At 42.8% G+C, this 22,147-nt stretch overlaps 1 protein-coding gene across 3 annotated transcripts; it reads left to right on the top strand.

Annotated features, from left to right (window-relative positions):
- Positions 1-3,581: 3,581 nt before the first annotated feature.
- LOC131539516 (uncharacterized) lies at positions 3,582-13,884 on the top strand. 3 transcript variants are annotated; one of them, XM_058774149.1, is made up of 7 exons: positions 7,992-8,152; positions 8,224-8,323; positions 8,392-9,216; positions 9,652-9,822; positions 12,697-12,813; positions 12,924-12,991; positions 13,073-13,884. In XM_058774149.1, exons 3-7 carry the CDS (start codon positions 9,207-9,209, stop codon positions 13,400-13,402), a joined length of 696 nt encoding a protein of 231 aa, XP_058630132.1. In that variant the 5' UTR covers positions 7,992-8,152; positions 8,224-8,323; positions 8,392-9,206; the 3' UTR covers positions 13,403-13,884. The 3 variants fall into 3 exon arrangements, with proteins under 3 accessions (XP_058630133.1, XP_058630132.1, XP_058630131.1); XM_058774150.1 differs by lacking the exons at positions 7,992-8,152; positions 8,224-8,323; positions 8,392-9,216 and adding an exon at positions 3,582-3,698 and having other exon boundaries at positions 9,647-9,822; XM_058774148.1 differs by lacking the exons at positions 7,992-8,152; positions 8,224-8,323; positions 8,392-9,216 and having other exon boundaries at positions 9,519-9,822.
- Positions 13,885-22,147: the final 8,263 nt, after the last annotated feature.

Below are 22,147 nucleotides of genomic sequence, written 5' to 3'. Positions count from 1 at the left end.
TCCTTTTGATCCTCAGTGCGCATTGCAAACGATGAAGAACATGATATGCAGCATCACCGACACATTTCTGTGTCTTTCGCAGGGTACATTGCAATATGTGATGTGCTCTGAACTCTGGGTCACCTGCATATCTCTTGACCATGTACTCTTTCATTCTCCTCTGGAATAGAGTATCGGTGCTGTACCTCCTAACCATGTACTCTTTCATTCTCCTCTGGAATAGAGTATCGGTGCTGTACCTCCTAACCATGTACTCTTTCTTCTTTGACTGGACAAGAGCATCTGTGTTGTACCTCCTAACCATGTACTCTTTCATTTTCTTCTGGAAGAAAGGATCTGTGCTGTACCTCCTTACCATGTTCTCTTTCTTCTTTGTCTGAACAACTTTATCTATTTTGTACCGTCTAGCCATGTAGTCTTTCTTTTTTTTTCTGAAGTGAGGATCTTGATTGTACTTTTCCTTAACAACGACTTTTTTATTTGTGTTACGATCTTTAAACGGCCCAGGGAATATATCGTAACATCAACATATTAAAATGCTGCTATGATGTGAAGTCGGCTGGAAGAACATGACAGACAATCTTTGCAAGAGAAAATTACTGGGTTTATTCACATAAAAGCCGAAGCCACTAGTTCCAGTAATATATTGATGAGCTATGTACAATGCAATAATAAAGAAAAACAAATTGGGAAGACAAACAAGAAAAAAGTGGCGCCAAAGAAAAAAACATAATATAACAAAAACAATCCTTAAACTAACCCTAATCCTACTCAAAGCAAAATATAGAAAAGAAACCGAAATCTTCACGCACGCGGCGCTGACTAACCTAACTAAATAACAAAAGTACAAAGAGTGGCGCTCAACACTAACCTAGTGTGCTTAACAGAGACAGACCTACGGGCAGTGTATACCGCGGCATACTAACCTACCGTTCGTCTTCCCGTGATGTAGAACAAACACACTAACACATAGCACACCACTCGGTTCGCTACACAGAGCTCAATCCTCCATTCGCTACACAGAAGACAAAAAACAAAACAACAATGAATGAACGCGCCATTCTCTTAAAACCAGCTGAACGGCCTCCGATTGGTTCTGGAACGTCGCCTCAATGATGACTGACGTCCGGCTCAGCCAATCACAGCAATCCTGCGAGCAGAGATAATAAGCTAGGGACGAAAGAGAAGCAAATGAACATAATGGCCAACACGTGCAAATTACCCCACGTATACAGATAGTGAAAACAAAACAAAACACACGTGGAACGTAACAATTTGTCTGGAATTGCAAAGAGCTGACATACCTATTTCTCTCATAATCCCTTTTTTTATGTTTTCTCATGACATGAGATGCAGTTGGGTCCTTAGGTCCTCCATGTTGTTTTGTGGAGTCAATTGTTTTATGCATTTCCTTTCTTCTCCTCTGCTTATTTCTTCTATCTATCATTTCCTGGTTTTTAACTCCTGAGCCAACAAGATTTACTTTAGCTCCAACATTTGTTCCTGGTTCTAGTAGAGCTGAAATAACTTGTGACGCCTGTTCACAAACTGACGGTGAAGGCAGTTGGCCAGACTGTTGCCCTGTTTCAAAAGACATCAGAACGTTCCCAGAAAAGCTGGAGAATTCTGTCAATCATGTCACTTAGGTGGGTAAAAGTTAAAATGACAGCAGTTCCACCACCAATAGGATGAGGAAAACCATCGGCAGTCCTTGAGTGCGAATCAAAGAATCCATACCTTCCAGACCTGTCTCTGAACACAGCAATACACACTGGAGAAACCATTGCATTGCATGTGCATGACTGACATCGGTTGAGAGAGACTGCAGTCTTTCAGGGAGAGGAATCCACCACCCTTCCCTGCTGGGGGTCCCTCTGGCTCTTAGATATCCCATCATCACTTCAGACTTTTGTACATGATATGTTTGGTTAAATGTTGAAACACTCAGCGGTACTTCCTCCATAGTCAGAAGGTCCTGATGAAATCTTCCTTCAGCAATAAGTTGCATTTTAATACCAACATACAAAGCATCCCCCTCCTCTAAAACCCTATCAAGGTCAGACATCTTGAACATAATCCCTTCACTGTGGTTGGCCAAAAATGTTAGCGCTACACATGTGCACTGATGATTTCTTGAGAATACATCATACCTTACATCACTCTGACAATGAGACGCCTGCACAGACAAAACTCTGGGTGCACTATCACCACCTTCTGCATACATTCTATCTGAAAACTGAGCTTCAGCAGCACTAGTGCTTGCCTGTTCAACCTGTAAATAATCAGTCATGTAATCAGGCTGCTGGTCAAAGTTAGTGTAATAGAATCTATGTTAAATTACACTCCATAATGTTTCGGACAAAGGCATTTTGCTAAACACTTTTAAAATAAGAATTGGGGGGAGAAAACTAAAGAAAAGGCATTTGCATCAAGTGTGCTCAAAAAACAAGTGCACATAATTGATCAATATTTTCTTGAAATTTTCAGAACATTATATTAGTAACATAGAATATGTCAAATTGGAATTACATAAGCCTAGCAACATTTGCTGTTATTAAAGCATTAATACACAGTATACAGTTTACTTTGCCCACCCCAATAAAATGTTGTTGTTCGTAAATTAAGTTTTATTAGGGGTGTGGCAATGCACTTAACTAACAAGATAATACATATAGGTTCACATGAGAAAGACGAGACAATATTGTAAAACTATTTTTTAAAAATCTTCAATGGCGAAATATATGACTGGAAAAATGGTCTTTTATTCAACTGAAAGTCACAAAATGCAAAACAATGCAGGTGCATTTTGAAATGTTTTAACTAATCTAGGGCTGTGACCAATAATTATTTTGGTAATCTAGTAATCGGTCAGTTATTTTGACAATTAATTGAGTAAGCAGATAATTTTTGTGGTAAAAAAAATTGGTCTGTGCGATGAATAAATTTACCACAGTAGCACGTGCGCGGACATTCTCCTTCAGGATTTTCTGATAGAGTGCAGAATTCATGATTCCATCAATTATGGCAAGTCAACCACCATGTTTGACTGTTGGTATGATGTTCTTTTTATGAAATGCTGTGTTGGTTTTACGCCAGATATAACGGGACACACACCTTCCAAAAAGTTCAATTTTTGTCGCATCAGTCCACAGAATATTTGCCCAAAAGTCTTGGGGATAATCAAGATATTTTTTGGCAAAAATATTTGAGAAACCATTCTCTGCTGTTTAACCTTTCATACAATCTATGTGTTTAACACACCTGTAGATGGTGCTCTTTCCGGGTTTCTCAGCAGCGGAAATCGTCATAGAATGGAAGACCAGGACAAACATATATGGTTTTTTTTGCATTCACATTTGCTCAAATAACAAAATAAAAACTCCATGATAATGTTTTTATCACTTTCAAAAATAGGACAAAAATAGAGAGAGACTTCTAACCGCAGTCAGAAGAGAGAACAACATCAAATTTACCGTCACCCCCATAGACGCTGCATTACACCCTTGCACAGCGTTTATTATAATATATATATATACTTTTTTTTTTTTGATGCAAGTGTTATAATTGTACACAAATAACATTTTTTTGGAGGATTACGATCCTGGTGACCGTTGAAACGCGTCATCACTGTCTTGTGAAAATTTGTCCGTTCTGAAGTCGAAGCTTCGAGAGAGCGGTCCTCTGACTCGTTTTGTCAGGTGAGTAAATGTGTTAACATCTCATGAAATATAAAATAAGTAATATTGGGTAACTTTTAACATAGAAGATCGTGTTTTAATGAAATATGACTTTGTGCAATGACTATTTTTGTTCTTTTTTGTGTATTCTAATTTCCCGCCAGTATACTGTGGCCTGTATAATACCATGAAGCTAACTGTGGCAGTGTGAACAGAGAAATGTTATGTCACTTGTAAGCATGTTAGTATAAAGCTAACGTTACTGATTTTGAAATGTCAAGGGGATGCTAAGTTTACCATTTGTGTTCGGAATAAGAGCCCCGCGTTTTAATTTTTGAATCTCTCCACCATCTTATTCGTCATTATCATTATTTTCCATTTTAGGCAACGAACATCACCCTGCCTTCACAGGGGGTCCGTGTACTTTTGCGTCCATTCATTTTTTCGTTATTTATCCCATAAATGAAAATGCAGTTTCCTCTTGTTCAAACTGTGATTATGCCTTTTCACTTTTATTTCATTAAAAATCGTAATAATGTTATAAAACTAGTTTTTTAGTGTATATCAATGCTAAATTTAATTTTTAGCGTCTCTATAGTGGCGGACTGACCATCGGGAGCACCTTCCCTGTGGGCCGGCCCATTGCGTAAATATAATGAGTTAATGTACGTAGTCTATATCACTCCATCGGCCCAGACGAATGGACCGTGCAGCCCACTTGAGTTAAAAATTATAATTTTAATTTTGCATGCTCTGGCTCAATGCAGCCAAAGGCAGTAAGACAATCTCTGGTGCAGCGGCTCAAAAGCGCTCGTCAATGTCAAAATGTTTGAAATAGCCAATCAAATCGAAGAAGGCGGGATTTACCATTCACAGAAGCTGAGCTGCGTGGTATATATAATGTGAGCTGAGGTAAGCTGCTAAACATGACAAGACAATTCAGCAGTATCAACTGTTTACGTTAGAAAATTGTTAAATGCCAGACATTAATTTTCAGGGATGCTGCTGGCCTTTTCGTATTTCTCAGATTTCAATACCATTTACGTTATTTGCTACATAGAAACGTAGTAGTTTTCAGCAGACATACCATAAGAGTGAATGTTTGATCTCTGCATATTTCTTCCATAATTTCATGTGTCTAAGAAAATGTTTCAAAAACTAAAATTCTCAAATTTACTCTAGAACATTGTAAATCTGAAGACTTTCGCTTTCAAGTGTCCTGATATTTTTCTGTTAAAGATATCTTAATGTAAAAGTTTTATTGCTATAATGTAATTTATTTTTGTGATACTGAAAACTGTTTTTGCTTTTTAATATTTTAGCATTTTAAAATACAAGCATTCTTTTTTCCCGTCTTTTTCGTCATGGTTAAAAAATGAAAAATATAGATGCAAAAGTACACCATGGGGATTAGCAGTCGCCATGCATGAGCTGATCCTGTATGCACAGTTATAGCACCTGACAGACTGTTGCAAGTCTTTCATTCAGTAAATAATCAATGTATAATAAAATGAAATTTTAAAATAAAATAAAATTTAAATATTAAAAAAAAAATAATTTGTATTCATTTAACTTTCAAATAAAATGAAAGTTAAATGAATACAAATTAATTAAAAGTTAATTGAAAATAATCAGTTTGTTACAAAAAATAATTTCAGAAAATTAAACATTTGTAGATTAATAATAAAACTTGGAATTAAAATATAAAGTAAATACTACCAGGAAAGTATTTGGCTTTGACTGAGGTTGAAGCAAATGGTTCAGTATAGATTTTATTTATTTATTATTTGTTTGTCTGTTAATTGATGATGGTGTTAGTTGGTAGGTAATAGTCCCTGACTGCTGAAAATACATGATAATTTTTTTAAATGTTTAATAAGTTAAAAAGGCTCTTGCTTGTCATTCTCCCTGTACATTATTGTAAACATATGTAAATGTCTTAGAGATGCATGTGTATTCCTTCTTTATTTTGCAGCTACTTGTGACTTAAATGATGGCATACTACAAAAACTGGAGGAAACATAATGCTGAAGTGCTGTCTCTTGCAGCTGATGAATCAGATAGCAGTGATGCAGATGGGTTGCTGAGGGCACAGTTCAGTGAGGATGAAACTGCCTCTTTGTCACCTTCAGCAGATGGCAACATCCCATATTACGACTCTGATGCATTAGTGCTGTCTTCTGACACTGACTCTGAGGTTGCTGGCAATCTGTCAGATGATTCTGCAGAGGACACTCCTGATCTGAGTGAGGAAGTTGCAGCTTGGGCAGCTACCAACAAATACACGCGGTCTGCACTAAATGAACTGCTAGACATTCTGAGGCGCCAAGGACATCGCCTCCCCAAGGATGCCAGAACGCTGCTGAAGACCCCCAAAAGAGTGGCAATAGCTGAACTGTGTGGTGGACAATATGCATACTTTGGTATTGCATCTGGCATTTTGAAAGTTTTAGCCCAGAATCCTGCTTTCCCAGAAGACCGCATAGATATGTGCTTCAACATTGATTGTATTCCACTGTTTAAATCATCAAGCCTGCAGATATGGCCAATCCTGTTTCATGCAGTTTCCATGCTTTTGCACCCTTCATTGTGGCACTCTATTGTGGAAAAGCAAAACCCAGCCCAGTTCAAGATTACCTTTCTGATTTTCTTCAGGAGTTGCAGCACCTTAAGCAAGATGGCATAGTCCATGGAGAGAAAACACTTCAAGTGAATGTAAAAGCCTTCATTTGTGATGCACCAGCCCGATCATTCCTGAAGTGTATAAAGAATCACAACAGCTACTTCGCTTGTGAGCGCTGCACAGTTAGAGGCACCTATGTGGGACGAGTTGTTCTCGGTGCTACAGCACCTGGTGTTGTTGCAAGGTCTGAAGCAGAATTCAGTAGACTTGCCTACAAAGACCACCAAGTTGATAAATCTCCACTGACCCTAGCTGGATATCCATGTATTCGACCATTTGCATTGGACTACATGCACTTGGTGTGTTTGGGTGTAGTTAGGAGAATGCTTCACTACATGCAGGGAGGACCCAACGCATGCAGACTGTCATTTCAGCAAAGGAGTGAAATGTCAGATAAACTGAAGGCACTGAATGGAGAACTACCTAGTGAGTTTGCTTGGCAACCTAGGAGTTTACTGGAATTGGACAGGTGGAAGGCTACAGAACTCAGACAGTTTCTACTTTATACTGGACCAGTGGTTCTAAGAAGAGTGGTTTCACCTGCTGTATATAGTCACTTTCTTTCCTTGATGGTTGCAATGTCAGTCCTGTTGAATTCTGATGACACAGAGCGTGAGGAACACTTGGACTATGTCAGAGAGCTACTCATGTACTATGTCAGGAAGTGTGAGGATGTATATGGAAACACCTTCACTGTATACAATGTGTATTCACTAATTCACTTACCAGATGATGTGGAACACTTCAGATGTTCACTGAATGGGATTTCATGCTTTCCATTTGAGAACTACCTGCAGACTCTAAAGAAAATGGTCAGACAATCTCGCAATCCTATAGCACAAGTTGCCAAGTGTCTTGCAGAACTAGAGCAGTCTACAAAATGTAGGCCCTTGACCAAAGAGAGGTTTACTCGCATCTCCACAAGGCCACGAGATTGTTGTTTCATCCTTCAGAACAAAGACTATGTCTTTGTGAAGGAAATATGCGAAGAAGGCACCTTGGTTTGTGATGTGCTACGCCAATGCCACACAGAGAGTTTCTTCAGTGAACCTTGTGATTCTAAACTGCTTAACATCATCCGTGTTAGAGATATCAGCAGAACTAGACGTAGACTGATCAGCAAACAGCAGTTGATTCGTAAAGTTGTCTGTCTGCCAACCAACCCCAGGGAAGCTGACACAGGGTACATTTTGTTCCCCTTGCTGCATGAAGTAGAACGTAACTGAATTGTAAGTATGTTACTGAAACTAATGTTCCTAAGGCTGATGATTGCCATGGGGCAACTTTGGGCAATGTTACAGGCTACCAGGTGAGACACAGGGTCCACAACCCATCTAGATAGAAATTTGATACCCATTCTCAATGGGAAAGTGGCCAAAGCAACATTGCTCAAAAAAAGTTGCCTGGATTATCCTTGTGAGGGTGTGGAGGTTGTATATGATGCTTGTTCTGAGTGTGGAGGAGAGAATGCTGCCCTTATGTAGATTGCATGCAACACATTCAGAGAATGATTAAGTTGCCTAAAGTTAGTTGTTGCAGTTGCCAGAATTCCAACTGAAATAAAACACTTCTCTATGAATACTGATTTGTTCTGATTCTTTTATAGGTCTTATTATGTGTGTACGGTTTACCCGTGACGTATCCTGTAATAGGAGGAGGGGGAGTGGTTCGTAATTACTTTAACTGAATGACATATAAAAGTGACCGTAGGGGCGCTATGTGTGTGCGTCTGCTCTGTGTCCGCGAGGGAGAGCGGTAATTCACTTCCGGTGAGGTGTGCGAACATTGGGAGGTAGGAGTTGTTGCCAGTGACTTTTTTGGTGGACTTTCTTTATCTGGTTTCATGGGTTCATTCTGTCAAAGGGTGGACTGAGGAGCTGTATGGGATGTTGACGACAATGGCGGTCTGTATGGAGATGAATCTAAACATAACCGCGACTAGGTTATGTGAATCTCATTAAAGGTACGTTTAATCTGCTGCGAGTGTTTTTAAGTGTTTGGCTCGTTAAAATGTGTATTTTTATATTATAGGTGTGAGCCAACGTGTGCAGTATTGCAGTGGGCTGGTGTTTGGCTTGGTGCGTGTTTCGACTATCGTGGGAAGCTTGACGATTGGCTGTTCCAGTGGCCACAAATTGCTTTCCCATACTGGGGCCTTGTGCCTCAGCATCGGATTGTCACCTCGTTTGTTTGGGATCGTACGGTGCTGTAGTCAAATCAAGCTGGCGGATCGAGTCGAGTAACCGGTCGTTGGCTTGTGCAAGTGCACTTTTCCTTTATGAACTGAGTACATTGACTGTGTTCAACTTTCACAGGACCAGCTGGACCGTTGTGCGGCGTTTCTCTCGCTCCTCCTGGTTGTGAGTAACGTGAAACCGAAACCTTGCAACTATAGTCTATAGCGGTGTGCAACAGACGATCGGCCCTTTTTGCGTCACCGTCCTTTTTGAGTTTGTTTTTGTTTGGGTTGACTCTTACATGAAGACTGTTTTCTGTGTCATTGTTTTCTGTGTTTATTTTGATGTATTTATGGAATGTTAGCTCTTATTGTAACCATTTTGTGGTTATGGTCGGGTTCTAGCCCACGTTCAGAGCTGCTGTGTGCTGGACGCGATTCCTCGCCTATAGAGCCGAACTGAGACGTTGAATACTTTCCATGTTTTAACTTGTATTGTGTATATGTGATCTGACCATGCTGTTTTAAATTCAATTAAGCGTTGGAGGTATTGATTTCTCTATTTGTGTCTCTCATCAGAACCGGGTGGCCAATTGCGGAGGGGCAGCCTTCCCTTGTGTGTGTGGTGGTGGGCTTTTCGCCTGAATGCCGTGTTCACTGGAGGTGTGGTATGCTGTGGTGTGAGTGCACTGTTGATTGCTGTTTCCATCCTGTCTAGGTGTGCCACTCGAAATTCTGAAGAGTTGATAGTAGTAGTTTCATTTGATTTTTCTCCTGAGGTTGTCTCATATTAATAAAGTTGGTATTTTATTATTGCAAATAAAGCTTTCATTACTGACTCCACTCGGCCTGATACCTGACTCAACCGTATCGAACCTGTGAGCCTTGCTCCGAGAAAGGTGTGTTCCCCGGACACTAAAACGGGGTGGCATAGTCGGTGTTTGTGTAGCGGCCCCTTGTGGTGGCCTGATCATTTAAGTCACGAAGTGTGTGTGAGGGCTATTAGGTGATAAGATACTTTAGCCCTTTTGACTAGAGACTGCCATAGTTGGCATAATCCCTGACACTTATTTCTGACCCCCTCCCTCGTACCCGCCACATGTGGATCAGGGCAGTTTGGACAGAGCCAAATGGAGAAGAGGAGGGAGTCATCCCAGAGGTTTGGGTGAGGGACAACATGGTTCACTGGCCACCAGGGGCTAATGTAACCAAAGCAGCTGAAGAGATGCATCAGCCAGCAAGCAGCTGGAAAAAGTTTCCACTACTGAAAATCAAAATCAAGTCAAGTAAGTGTATATCCATTTTGAAAAGCTAAATCAGGTTTTTTTTTTTTAACTACTCTAATTAGGGGTGTGTACGATTTTTGATCATGGTTGATTCAAATGTCTCAACGATCTGCTTTTGAGATGCATCAGCCGTAGTCTCATGCTATAGCACACATTCTATCTGTTGCAGTTCTGCCGTCTTTGTCTCAATATACTGTACCTCGCCACATACAGTCACATCAAATGTTACCTCAGTGGTAGAGTTACACTCACAGGACACTGCACTTATTCGGAATCAAAAAAGTACATTATTTGCATGTGCTTTAAAGGTGCTGTATGTAAGATTGACACCTAGCGATTGAACTAAGTATTGCAGTCCAAATTCAAAATATTGGAGAGGGTTTTTTTCACCCGGAACCTCCTCCTCAGACTTGACGCACATGCAGGTTGCCAGATTAACAACACCAACAGGAACGAGCGCACATGACGATGAATGAAATGAAATACGCTGTGTTTTCCGCCAACTGGCAACCCGGGGTGCCGAAATACAATTGGGTAAACTGGCAGTGGGCGGGTTTCACAAAACAAAACATATACAGACATTCCGGCCCGGAATGTACATTTTCAAAGGAGAATTACTGACTGTAGCATTGTTTTTCAGATAAACAAGTATGTTAACTTAGCATGTTTCTTAAACATCTGCAAACATGTTATGTTATTTTTATGCTTTAGTAGAGTCAAAATCCTACATACAGCACCTTTAACTAGGGTTGTTCCGATTCCGATACTAGTATTGGAAATTCCACCGATACCACAAAAATTCTGGCATCGGTATCGGCGATTACTTGAACCCATGTACCGATCCGATACCATTTTCTTAAACAAGACCTATAGTTATGCCCGCTAGCTTTGCTTAATGCTGCAAATCGCAAATTAATTCTTCTTCGCTGCTCAGAATGTTGCCACAAGCAACCACTATTTAGAGCAGCGAAGAAATACAAACGTAAATCGCTCGCATATGCGACTAAATCTTCACCCTGGGTGACTGATGTCTGATTTTAGCCACTGGCTAATAAATGCTCAGATTTTACTCACCAGTTGGAATTGGAGGCTCAGTATAAGTTTAGCACAGATATATTTTCACTCACGGAACACTATGACTGAGCGCTTCAGAGTTTCACTCTCCGTCAAACGCTCTGTGCTATTTTTCAGTTCATCTGAATGAATGCGCAGCGCACCTGTATTTGACGTACCGTAAGCTCTAGTGTGAAGTGCACGACTCGCCATTGCTTTGCTTTTTTCTCACATGCAGAGAGTGAGAGAGTCTTACATGTAAACATGTATAAACGATATTCTTTGTTGTATTTTCCTGTCAAAATAACGGAGTTCCTTTGGAATTCTTCAGCTTTTAAGAACTGCCTGACTCTCTGGTAGTAGGCAGAGCTAATGCGCAAACAACAATCTCATTGGCTGGCGCTCACCTATTATCTTCCGTTTTGATTTCAGCAAATCAGTTCGAGCGAACGCACACAACCTGATTAATATTCATGAATCCAGCAGCTCGTTAATCCTTAGTGCGTTATATTGTTCTTATAATAATCATACTATGAATTCTACTCTTATTAGTATTATTTCCCCCCATTTTTTACAGAAACACTGAATGACCAAAAAAGCACCACCACCAGTCCAAAGTTCAGTTAAAATGACTAATATGCATTCATACATGGTTACCAAGTTTTAATTCTAATTGCTAAAGTTCTATCATAAAAAATACTTGATTATCATAATATATTTATAATGCTTGACTGACTGATGTTGAGTGTACTTTTAGATATTTAAAAAAATGTGCCATTTTCCAAGCATTATATATTATATTTTTTTGTTTACTCACCAGACTATCTATCTATCTATCTATCTATATATATATATATATATATATATGGTGAAGCACACCATAAAATAATTGTATCAATTCATACAGGGCTAGTAGTACATACAGCTGTATAACCAGATACACACCCAGGTATCGGATCAGTACTCTGTATCGGCCAATACCCTGAGCCTAGGTATCGGAATCGGTATCGAGAAGGGAAAAAGGGTATCGGAACATCTCTACCTTTAACCCTTTAGGCGCCAGGGATTTTTGGAAAAAATGCTGGATTTTAACATCAAGATTTCAAAAGCTTGTGGGTTGAAAGGGCTTAAAGATAGAGATCTACTGTAAATTAGAAAAATGTTGGGCATGACTGAAAGTTTATGTGGGGTGTAAATATACTCATCTAATTTGCATATTATGACGTCATAATATATGACGCCTCTTGAATTTCATAATATTCAGGAAATTGTAGATATTGAATTGATGTTTGAACTTATTTGCATGTTTTTTTTTTTTGTCTTTTTATCCTCATTCCAAATGATCAGGAAAAGATGAAATCAACAGTAAAACAGGAGAAAGTAGTAAATTATTACTATATTACTGTGCCATAGTAAAATACATGTGCCTATTTTTTGATCAGTTGACCAGCTATCTGCCCAATCAGGTATCTAGTGGCGCTTTTCCACTACGTGATACGACTTGGCTCGGCACGTTTCAGAATGGCACAGCACGGCTCAGTTCAGCTCGGTTTACGTTTCCACTGCAGTTTAGTACCGCTTTAGAGTGGGTGGGATTTTATTTTATTTTACATTTTGTTACCTTGTAAGGCTTTGTTTTCAAAATAGGGAAATTAGTTTTGCTGTACTGCTCAGACAACTTGCAAAATAGTAAAACCAACATGAAAAAACCAACATATCATGATAAAATCGTGAATCATGATATGATTTTTTGCCATATCGCCTACCCCTAACTCAAATTATGAGTTATTCAAAGCTTGCTTTGTTGTCTGTTTACTTCAGAGAAGCGGGAAGTGTGTGAGGCATTCGACCAAACAACAACTGCAGAGCTGAGTGAGGAAGAATGCAGTCCTGTCAAGAGGGTATCGAAGAAAAAAAAATACCCAGGGTTTATCTTAGGTATAGAATAATTGCCAACTGTGACCGGTCCCTAGTTTCTGGTGCTGGAGGATATTATATCTTGTTATAGTATGCACTGTGGTTATACTGTTGTTTTTCCTCTTACACAGATGTGGATGAATGCACCCCAGATGGTTCTGGAACAGGATGTAATGTGTGGAAGCACATTCACAACACAGTAAGCAAACTGTTAAGCATCATAACTTTTATTATATATTTCAGCCAATCCATCATCTAATTTGGTTGTCTTATCCATCAGGTCTGTCCTTTCCAAAACCACCAAGGGTTCGACAAATGTCCAGCCAGGCTTCAGGATCAGGAGAAATTACTCCTAGATCCAGGTCTCGCAGTCCACGCCAGTTGTCCTACACCATGCTCCATAGCACTCCACACCAGCGGTCATGCACTCCTCGCCAGTGGTCCCGTACTCCAAGCCAGCGGTCCCGTACTCCACGCCAGGGGTCCCGCACTCCACGCCAGCGGTCCCGTACTCCACGTCAGCGGTCCCGTACTCCACGCCAGCGGTCCCGTACTCCAAGCCAGTGGTCCCGTACTCCACGTCAGCGGTCCTGTACTCCACAAACTTTAAGTTTTTCCCTCTTCTCCTCGCTTTCCTTAGCTTTTAAATAGCTTGTAAAAGCACTGTATTTTATTTTCACTTTTAAATTAGCGGCAATTCAGCGTCAATTGCTTGAATTCAGTTCAAACAACAACAAAATTGGTTATCTTTACATCAAAGGAGAAAGTTACATATGTATTTGTTCATCATAAAGGCTCTGTTAGGTAAATTACCATCTTATATTTCTAATTTGTTAACGTTACATATCAAAAGTCGTTGTACTAGATCGGGTTCTTGTATTTGGTTAACAGTTCCAAGGGTATTGTCAAAATTTGGTAAATGTGCTTTCTCTGCTTATGCTCCTTGGGCCTGGAATGAATTGCAAAATGTAATTAATCTTGATACACTTCCAACATTTAGTAATTTTAAATGTCTTTTGTATAATGTTTTAAAGGATACTTTAAAATTGTAATTGTTTTTCATGATGTCATACAACAATCGATCTGCGCAGCTGTGCAAATGTTAATGATGATTCAATAAATTCACCAAAGTGATGAAGAAAAACTGTAAGGCATTCCTCCTCTGCTTAAAGGCTCAGCTGTTCTGGTCACTTTTATATTGTTCAAACAAATATTGGTTACTAATTTCACTTGGTTGACTTTTTTCTGTTGGCAGAGTTCTTACAAATAGATTGATGGCCATGATGAACATGGATGGCACAGGACTAAAGAAAGCCTTTGGCAAAACACAGCTTTGCCAAGTTATGATAGGTACTAGATCACTTTTCTAGTATGATTAGAGCAGTGGTTCTCAACTGGGGTGGGGGGCAGTGATCCTCCAGGGGGGCCGCGAGATAACTTAAGACTATAAGTATATTCAATTCACTCTTATTATTCTACTATTAATATTATTAATAATATTTTATAATCAATATGTTAAAGAAATTCAAAATTAAAATGAAAAAATAACATCACCACCTCTCTTGTATGTAGGCTATTCTGTGATGTTATTCTGAGCTGTTTTGGAGCAGCTCAAGCCGTTTCTCATCACGCTGTGTGAAATACAGACTGATCAGCGGCTCAAAACACCTGACCGCTGCATGAGCATATGATACACAAACTACAGCTCTCGGCTGGATAAAAGAAGCCAGTGTTGCACTAGAAAGGTTTTGATGAATGATGAATGTAATCAAGGTAAAGACGATTATAGTGACATACAGGAGTCGTGCATTAGGAGCGCGTTTATCATTTTATTGATGCGCAAACAAACCGTTTATGTGCGCTCTTGGTACATCTAAAACATTGAATTTCTGCTTGAACACAATTCAGTATATTCACATTGCTGTCAAAATTAATGTACAGTGAGTGTTTTATAACGGTGCTTGCAGAAGAAGTGTGTTTTGGACATATGTTTATGTACATATTAGAGGTCGACCGATAGCTAGGTTGTACCACACTGGCCGATACTGATTAATCAACCGATAGTTTTCAAAATGGATACTGAAAGAAAGCTAGTGCTTTACTATTTAAAAAAAAAAAAAAGCAGTAACAGTACTGAACCATACTTTGTAAATGAATAAAAATATTAATATTATTTACTATATCGATCATTAAAGTTATTTCATAGTTTGCTAATGTTAAAAGAAGAAACTTTAAAATTTTAAAACATGTATCCTATTAGTAGCTAATAGTGAATGTTGAAATGAACATGCTAACAAGGAACAGTACTTCTACAGTTTTCATTAATGCTACGAATGGACTCTTATTGTTAAGTGTTACCATTTAATTTCAACTGTCATGCTTAAAAATGGCCATCTTTAAATATCTACACAAGGCCATAGCATTAAAATTATATATGGATATGTGTACTCGCACACTTTATATGCTTCTATTTTTTAATACTTGCAGGGCTCGAAATTAAATTTTTTAACTTTAAAAAGTTAGGAGCACCAGCAAAAATTTAGGAGCACCATAACTACAAATTATATATATTAACAGATTTCATCTTTACATTCTTAACTTTAATGCAAATTGGTTAATATATTAGCTGTCAATCACTCAGTGACTGCTTTCCGCTGTCAGATGACAGGGAGATATAACTACCGCGGGAAATGCAAAGGGCTGAAGAAGAGATAAAATGAAAAGAAACACTGACAGATTTCTTTCGTAAACCACCTAAATTAATCTGAGTTTGGTTAAACACAGAGAGAGAGCTTCTCTTTGACGAGGGTTAGGATGGTGTACGGTGTGTTAAATTTTACATTCAGCTCTGCCAGTTGCGCAGAACGGCTGGCAGCTAGGGGTGTGCAATATTGACAAAAAATTATATGTCAATATTTTCTAGGATTTTTTCGATAACGAGAATTAGACGATATTTTGCTTGTGTTATTGTGCTGATCTTGTGTTATTGTGCTGGTAGTCTTAAGGACTACCGTGGACAGCTGATTTTGATATTCTTCATATTCTGTGTGGTGGTCAGTTCACAGCAGTGATAGAAATGAATCTTTTCCAATAAGTTTAAATAGATGTTTACCTTTTATGGTCATTTTCACAATTAAGCCATTTTTTCTGAAAGTGTGCATCATCATTTGAGTCAAATTCTTACTTTTAATCAGTCAATTAGAATAATAAGACATTTGGGCTGTTATCAAGCAAATTAAATCAGTATCAACAAAATTCATCTTTGAATTTGAATTTCTGAAGTGGGATTTAGACCCTTGCACTTACACCCTGCTTAATGCAGGACATGAATGCATTTAACCTGCAGTTACACATGCATATATAATGTTTTAATACTGTAAACATAAAACGTTGAATACTGATATTTAAAATAATTTTTTTTTTAAATTAAAAGATACTTTAAATGTGAAATTACAATCGCCAGTAAGTGGCATCAAGTCACTGTTAATAAGTGAGTCACTGCGATTGAACCGAATCATTTAAACGGTTGATTCATTCAGGAACGAAACGAAACTCAGTCATGTTGCTCAGAGATGCGAAACAGTGTCGTGGCTTTGTTTGGAATTATTTTTGATGTCGAAAGGGAGCAAAAACAGGAAATATGGTGTCTAAAACGTAAGTCTCTTAATATTCACTTCTTGTTTATTGAACTGTTGTATAAAATCAATATCACATTTGTAATCATGCTGATTTTTGGAGGAAAAAACAGCACTGTTCGTGTGATATTAACTATATGAAATGATATAAAGCCCCCATATCTTGAATTTTGTTATGCATTGTAATAGACTGAATCATGCAGTGAAAATGCACTGTAAATGCGCACGCGCTCTAGTCTAACCTGCTAGACTTCATCACGTCATGTGTGCGTGCACAGGGTTCCTGCCGGTCCTTAAAAAGTCTTACATTTACTTTATCAAATTTAAGGTCATAAAAAGTCTTAAATTGTACAAGAAAGTCTTAATTATGATTTAAAGCGGTCTTAAATTTGGGTACACCAGAATCGCGATACAGCTTACTGTGACTTTTAAACTTCAAAAGGCTATAAATAAATATAGGTGTTTTGTTTGGTTTTTGCAAAATACTCGATAATGTCAAATTGCACATCGCTAAAACAACAATTACGATATTATTGCAGACGATATATATCGCACACCCCTACCGTATAGTGGCCATATGCAGTCCTTTGGCATCTCCCTGTGGTCTTTTTTGGTATGGCAGGTTGACTTGTGCTTATAAGTTACTATATAATCTAGCTTCACATAGTTTTAAGTTGTAAAGAATATCTGCAGTGACCTTCTTGCTAAGGGGGGGGGGGGTCAAACTTGAATTTGACTTTTTGAAACTTAAGTCCTGGAAAACAGCCATAGATATGTATACTGTATTTTAATTACTTAAAATGAGTGATACTGTCACGAATCTGGTCTGCACTTCTGTTCATTCACCACCAGAGGTCACTCGCTCACCACATTGACTTTCACACCACACGTCACAATGGACTGCGTTTCCCATCAGCCATCTCACTAATCACACGCTCATCTGATCACACGCACACAGCTGTAACCAATCACACACTCTATTTAAGCCATGGACTTTCTCTCCCTGACTGCCGTGTATTGTATGCATTATCGCTGCCCTACAGAGCCCATTAGTTTTCCTAGTCTTGCCTTGCCTTTGTCGGATTGTGTTTTCCCCTGCCTGGACTATCGCTCACGTTGTTGGATTACCTCTCCTGTCTCGCCCCTTTGGATTCTGTTCGCCGATCGTCGACCCACGCTTGTCTTTGGTTACTCTTTGTCTCGCCCATGTTATACCTGTTTGCCACTGTTTGACCCTGCCTGTTATGACCACGTCTCTGTTAAATAAAAGTCTGCATATGGATCCGCACGTCTCATGTCTCGTCAGCCCCGTAACAGATACAAGTGTCTCTATCTTTATTCAGGTGCTGTACAGCAGTGAAAACCATCATCATCAGAGGCTGTCATTAAAAAATAATGTCTGTTACAGGAGATTGCTCCAAGCAAAAACAGGGATGCTGACTATGAAGGGCAGAATCACAGTATGGCCAGCTGTCAATTATATTGAAATTAGGTAACCCAAAATGCATTAGATTTTACATTATATTTGAAGATAGGACAAGGGATGGAAGATAGGACAGGCTTAGGCAGAGATGACAGCAACTGCTGTTCCCTACAGTGGATATGGAAAACACTGGGAAAGCGTACTCCAAGTAGGGGAACGCTACGGAAGCCACATCCTGCGTCAAGGAGGTACCATGTGGAGATTACACATATGGACAGGCCTAGGCAGTACTACATATGGAAGTCTCTGAGGTAGACTCAGCCAGCCTGGGGTGAGATCAATACACAGCAGAGACGGCAGAAGGTCTCTGCCAGGGAAGGGTGAGGGGAGCCGTACCGAGGAAAATACACATGTGGGATCACCCAAAGGGGAATCACTACACACGGGCACCTAGCCCAGCACAAGGGCTGACCTTGGGCAAACACACGAGTGCTGGATCTGGCGTCTGGCGCTCCGCCACGCCTGACTGCCGAGGGTGCGGGAGAAACTTCAACAGGGTTCGCCAAGGGGAACTGAACTGGGAAGCAGTAAAAGCGCACGTATCCGGTCCGTAGAGGGGAATGGCGCAGCAAGCGTGATCGACACCGAGCGGGTCCTGTGTTACTGGCCACCTGAGGTGAGTACACGGGAGGACACGGGCTCTACACGGAGATTATAGAACCTCGCAAACGTGTTAGGTGTCGCCCAGCCGGCAGCTCTACAGATGTCTGCTATCGAGGCGCCCTGCGCCAATGCCCAGGAAGAAGCAACACCTCTCGTAGAGTGTGCTCTTACTCCGAAGGGGCCTGGTAAGCTAAGACTATAGCCTCCATTATCCAGTGGGCGAGTCTTTGTTTGGAGACAGCCTTTCCCTTCTGCTGTCCTCCGAAGCAGACAAAGAGCTGGTCTGAGGTCCTGAAGCTCTGCGTGCGGTCCACGTAAACGCACAAGGCGCGGACGGGACAGAGCAGAGCAATGGCTGGGTCTGCCTCCTCCCGAGGCAGCGCTTGCAAGTTCACCACCTGATCCCTAAAGGGCGTGGTAGGAACTTTGGGCACATATCCAGGCCGGGGTCTCAGGACAACGTGAGAGTTACCCAGCCCGAATTCTAGGCACGAATCGTTGACCGAAAATGCCTGCAGGTCCCCTACCCTCTTGACCGAGGCCAATGCTGTGAGGAGCACTGTCTTGAATGACAGAAACTTAAGCTCTACTGACTGCAGAGGCTCGAAGGGCTCCTCCTTCAAGGCCGTCAGGACCGAGGGGAGATCCCAAGAGGGTACCAGATGAGGGCGCGGAGGATTTAACCTCCTCGCCCCTCTGAGGAACCTGATGACCAAGTTGTGCTTCCCGACAGACTTACCGTCTACTGCATCGTGATGTGCGGCAATAGCGGCAACATACACTTTGAGGGTGGAGGGAGACAGCCTTCGCTCCAACCCATCTTGCAGGAAGGATAGCACGACCCTGATCGGGCATCTCCGGGGGTCTTCCCGGCGGGAAGAGCACCAATCGACAAACAGGTTCCACTTCAGCCTGTAAGCATGTCTTGTAGACGGGGCTCTAGCTGAAGTGATGGTGTTTACTACCGCTGGAGGTAGCCCACCTAGAACCTCCGCGTCCCGTCCAGGGACCACACGTGGAGATTCCACAAGTCTGGACGCGGGTTCCAGAGGGAGCCCCCTCTCTGAGAAAGGAGATCCCTCCTCAGAGGAATTTGCCAAGGAGGGGCTGTCGCGAGGAGCATCAGTTCGGAGAACCAAGTCCGATTGGGCCAGTAAGGCGCCACCAAGAGGACTTGCTCCTCGTCCTCCCTGACCTTGCACAGTGTCTGTGCGAGAAGGCTCACTGGGGGAAACGCATATTTGCGTAGGCCCCGAGGCCAGCTGTATGCCAGTGCGTCCGTGCCGAGGGTCCCCTCGGACAGGGAGTAAAATAGCTGGCAATGGGACGTGTCTGGGGAGGCAAACAGGTCTACCTGAGCGTCCCCGAAGCGTCTCCAAATCAGCTGGACTGTCTCGGGGTGGAGTCGCCATTCTCCCGGGAAGGGCGGGCTGACGTGAGAGCTCGTCGGCTGCACGATTGAGCTCGCCTGGGACATGAACGGCGCGAAGCGACCACAGATGCTTCTGACTCCAAAGGAGAAGATGGCGGGCGAGTTGCGACGGGAGCGTAGACCACCCTGGTGGTTGATGTACGCAACGGTCGCAGTGTTGTCCGTACGGACCAGTACATGCTTGTCGTGTAGCAGCGATTTGAAGCGGCGCAGAGCAAGCCATACTGCTAGCAACTCGAGGCAGTTGATATGCCACTGCAGTCGGGGCCCTGTCCAGAGCCCCGCAGCTGCGTGCCAGTTGCACACGGCACCCCAGCCCATGGCAGAGGCATCTGTTGATACAACAACATGCCTGGACACTTGCACTAGGGGCACTCCTGCCCGAAGAAAGGCCAGGTCCGACCATGGGCTGAAGGTCTGACGGCAGGACGGGGTGACAGAGACCCGGTACGTGCCACGTCGCCATGCCCATCTCAGGACCCGGTCGTGAAGCCAACGCTGAAGCGGTCTCATATGAAGCAAACCGAGCAGCGTGACAGCGGCTGCGGATGCCATATGCCCCAGGAGCCTCTGAAACTGTTTCAGTGGAACCGCCCTCTTGCGCTGGAAAGACTCCAGGCAATTCAGCATCGACTGAGCACGCTCTGCTGAGAGACATGCTGTGAGGTTGACCGAGTCCAACTCCATGCCGAGAAAAGAGATCCTCTGCAAAGGGGAGAGTTTGCTCTTTTCCCAGTTGACCCGAAGCCCCAGCCGGCTGAGGTGACTGAGCACCTTGTCCCTGTGTTCGCACAACAGCACTTGAGACTGGGCCAGTATGAGCCAGTCGTCGAGGTAGTTGATAACGCGAATGCCTGCTTCCCTTAATGGAACAAGGGCTGCCTCCACGACCTTGGTGAAGACACGAGGCGACAGGGCTAGCCCGAAGGGGAGGACCTTGTACTGATATGCTCGCCCTTCGAACGCAAAACGGAGAAACGGTCTGTGTCGAGGGAGGATCGAGACATGAAAGTACGCGTCCTTCAGGTCGATTGCTGCGAACCAATCGAGTGGACGGATGCACTGAAAAATGCGTTTCTGCGTCAGCATCCTGAACGGGAGCTTGTGAAGGGCCCTGTTCAGAACACGCAGGTCCAAGATTGGTCGTAACCCACCGCCTTTCTTGGGTACGATGAAGTAGGGGCTGTAGAACCCTGACTTCATCTCGGCTGGAGGGACCGGCTCTATCGCATCCTTCGCCAGCAGGACCGCGACTTCTGCACGCAAGACAGGAGCATCTTTGTTCAACACAGAGGTGAACCGAACGCCTCTGAACTTGGGAGGACGCCGGGCGAACTGAATCGCGTAGCCGAGTCTGATGGTTCTCAGGAGCCAGCGAGACGGCCTGGGGAGCGCTAACCAGGCCCCCAAAGACCGTACAAGCGGGACTGAGTGTGCGGTGCAACATTTATCTGGCTCCACGGTTGGGCAGGGGGCGCGGGAGAAGGCATCGCGTCCTCGGACCGGACCCTGCTGCCCGCTGGCGAAAGGAGAGGGGGACGGGGGTGTAGAGACTGTGTCTCGTGCACCGCCATCCTGGCCCTCTTGGGACCCAGAGAAAAAGGAAACTGCTCTTTTTTTGAGGTTTTGGGTACCACTGGCTGGGGAGCCAGTGGCGGAACAAAATAGAAAGGGATCAAAAGATTCTCCACCCGGCCCTCCTCCGGGGGAAGGAGTGGTGCAGTCACCATCTCCTGAAGAGCAGGATCCAGAGACTACGGGTCGCCCGTCTCAGGGACGCCGCTTGCCCTGGCGCCTCATGGGCTTGGCAGGGGCAGAGACGGGCTGCGCCGCTTTCCCGCGGCCAGCTCCATGCTGCGGCCGTTGTGAAGGCTGCTGCTGGGGCCGAGCTGGAGCGGAGGTGGAGGCCGCAGGGGGGCGCCCTCGGCGATGAGCAGACGGAGGGGCTGCAGCCGGCGGCTGGGTGGAGACAGCAGCAGACCGCCGGGGCAGGATATGACGAAACGCCTCCGTCTGCTTCTGTGCGGTGGAGAACTGTTGGGCAAAGCCAGTGGACCTGTGGACACCAATGTGGACATCGTCTGACCCAGGGCCCGCGCCGTGACTTTCGTCGCCCTTAGGGCGAGGTCCGTCGCTGTGCGCAGTTCCTGCAGCACACCTGGGTCAGCACCACCCTCAACTGCTTTAACGCCTTGGCCTGGT

This window comes from Onychostoma macrolepis, chromosome 04 (assembly GCF_012432095.1).
Source record: "Onychostoma macrolepis isolate SWU-2019 chromosome 04, ASM1243209v1, whole genome shotgun sequence".
NCBI lineage: Eukaryota > Metazoa > Chordata > Actinopteri > Cypriniformes > Cyprinidae > Onychostoma > Onychostoma macrolepis.
This window is presented reverse-complemented; position numbering and strand designations above follow the sequence as displayed.

Bases quoted from the DNA above. Each gene is read 5' to 3' on its own strand.
- LOC131539516 (XM_058774148.1), top strand. From the start codon at position 9,636: ATGTGGATCAGGGCAGTTTGGACAGAGCCAAATGGAGAAGAGGAGGGA. The intron at 12,814-12,923 runs GTATAGAATAAT...CCTCTTACACAG, and splicing joins ATACCCAGGGTTTATCTTAG to ATGTGGATGAATGCACCCCA. The intron at 12,992-13,072 runs GTAAGCAAACTG...CTTATCCATCAG, and splicing joins GGAAGCACATTCACAACACA to GTCTGTCCTTTCCAAAACCA.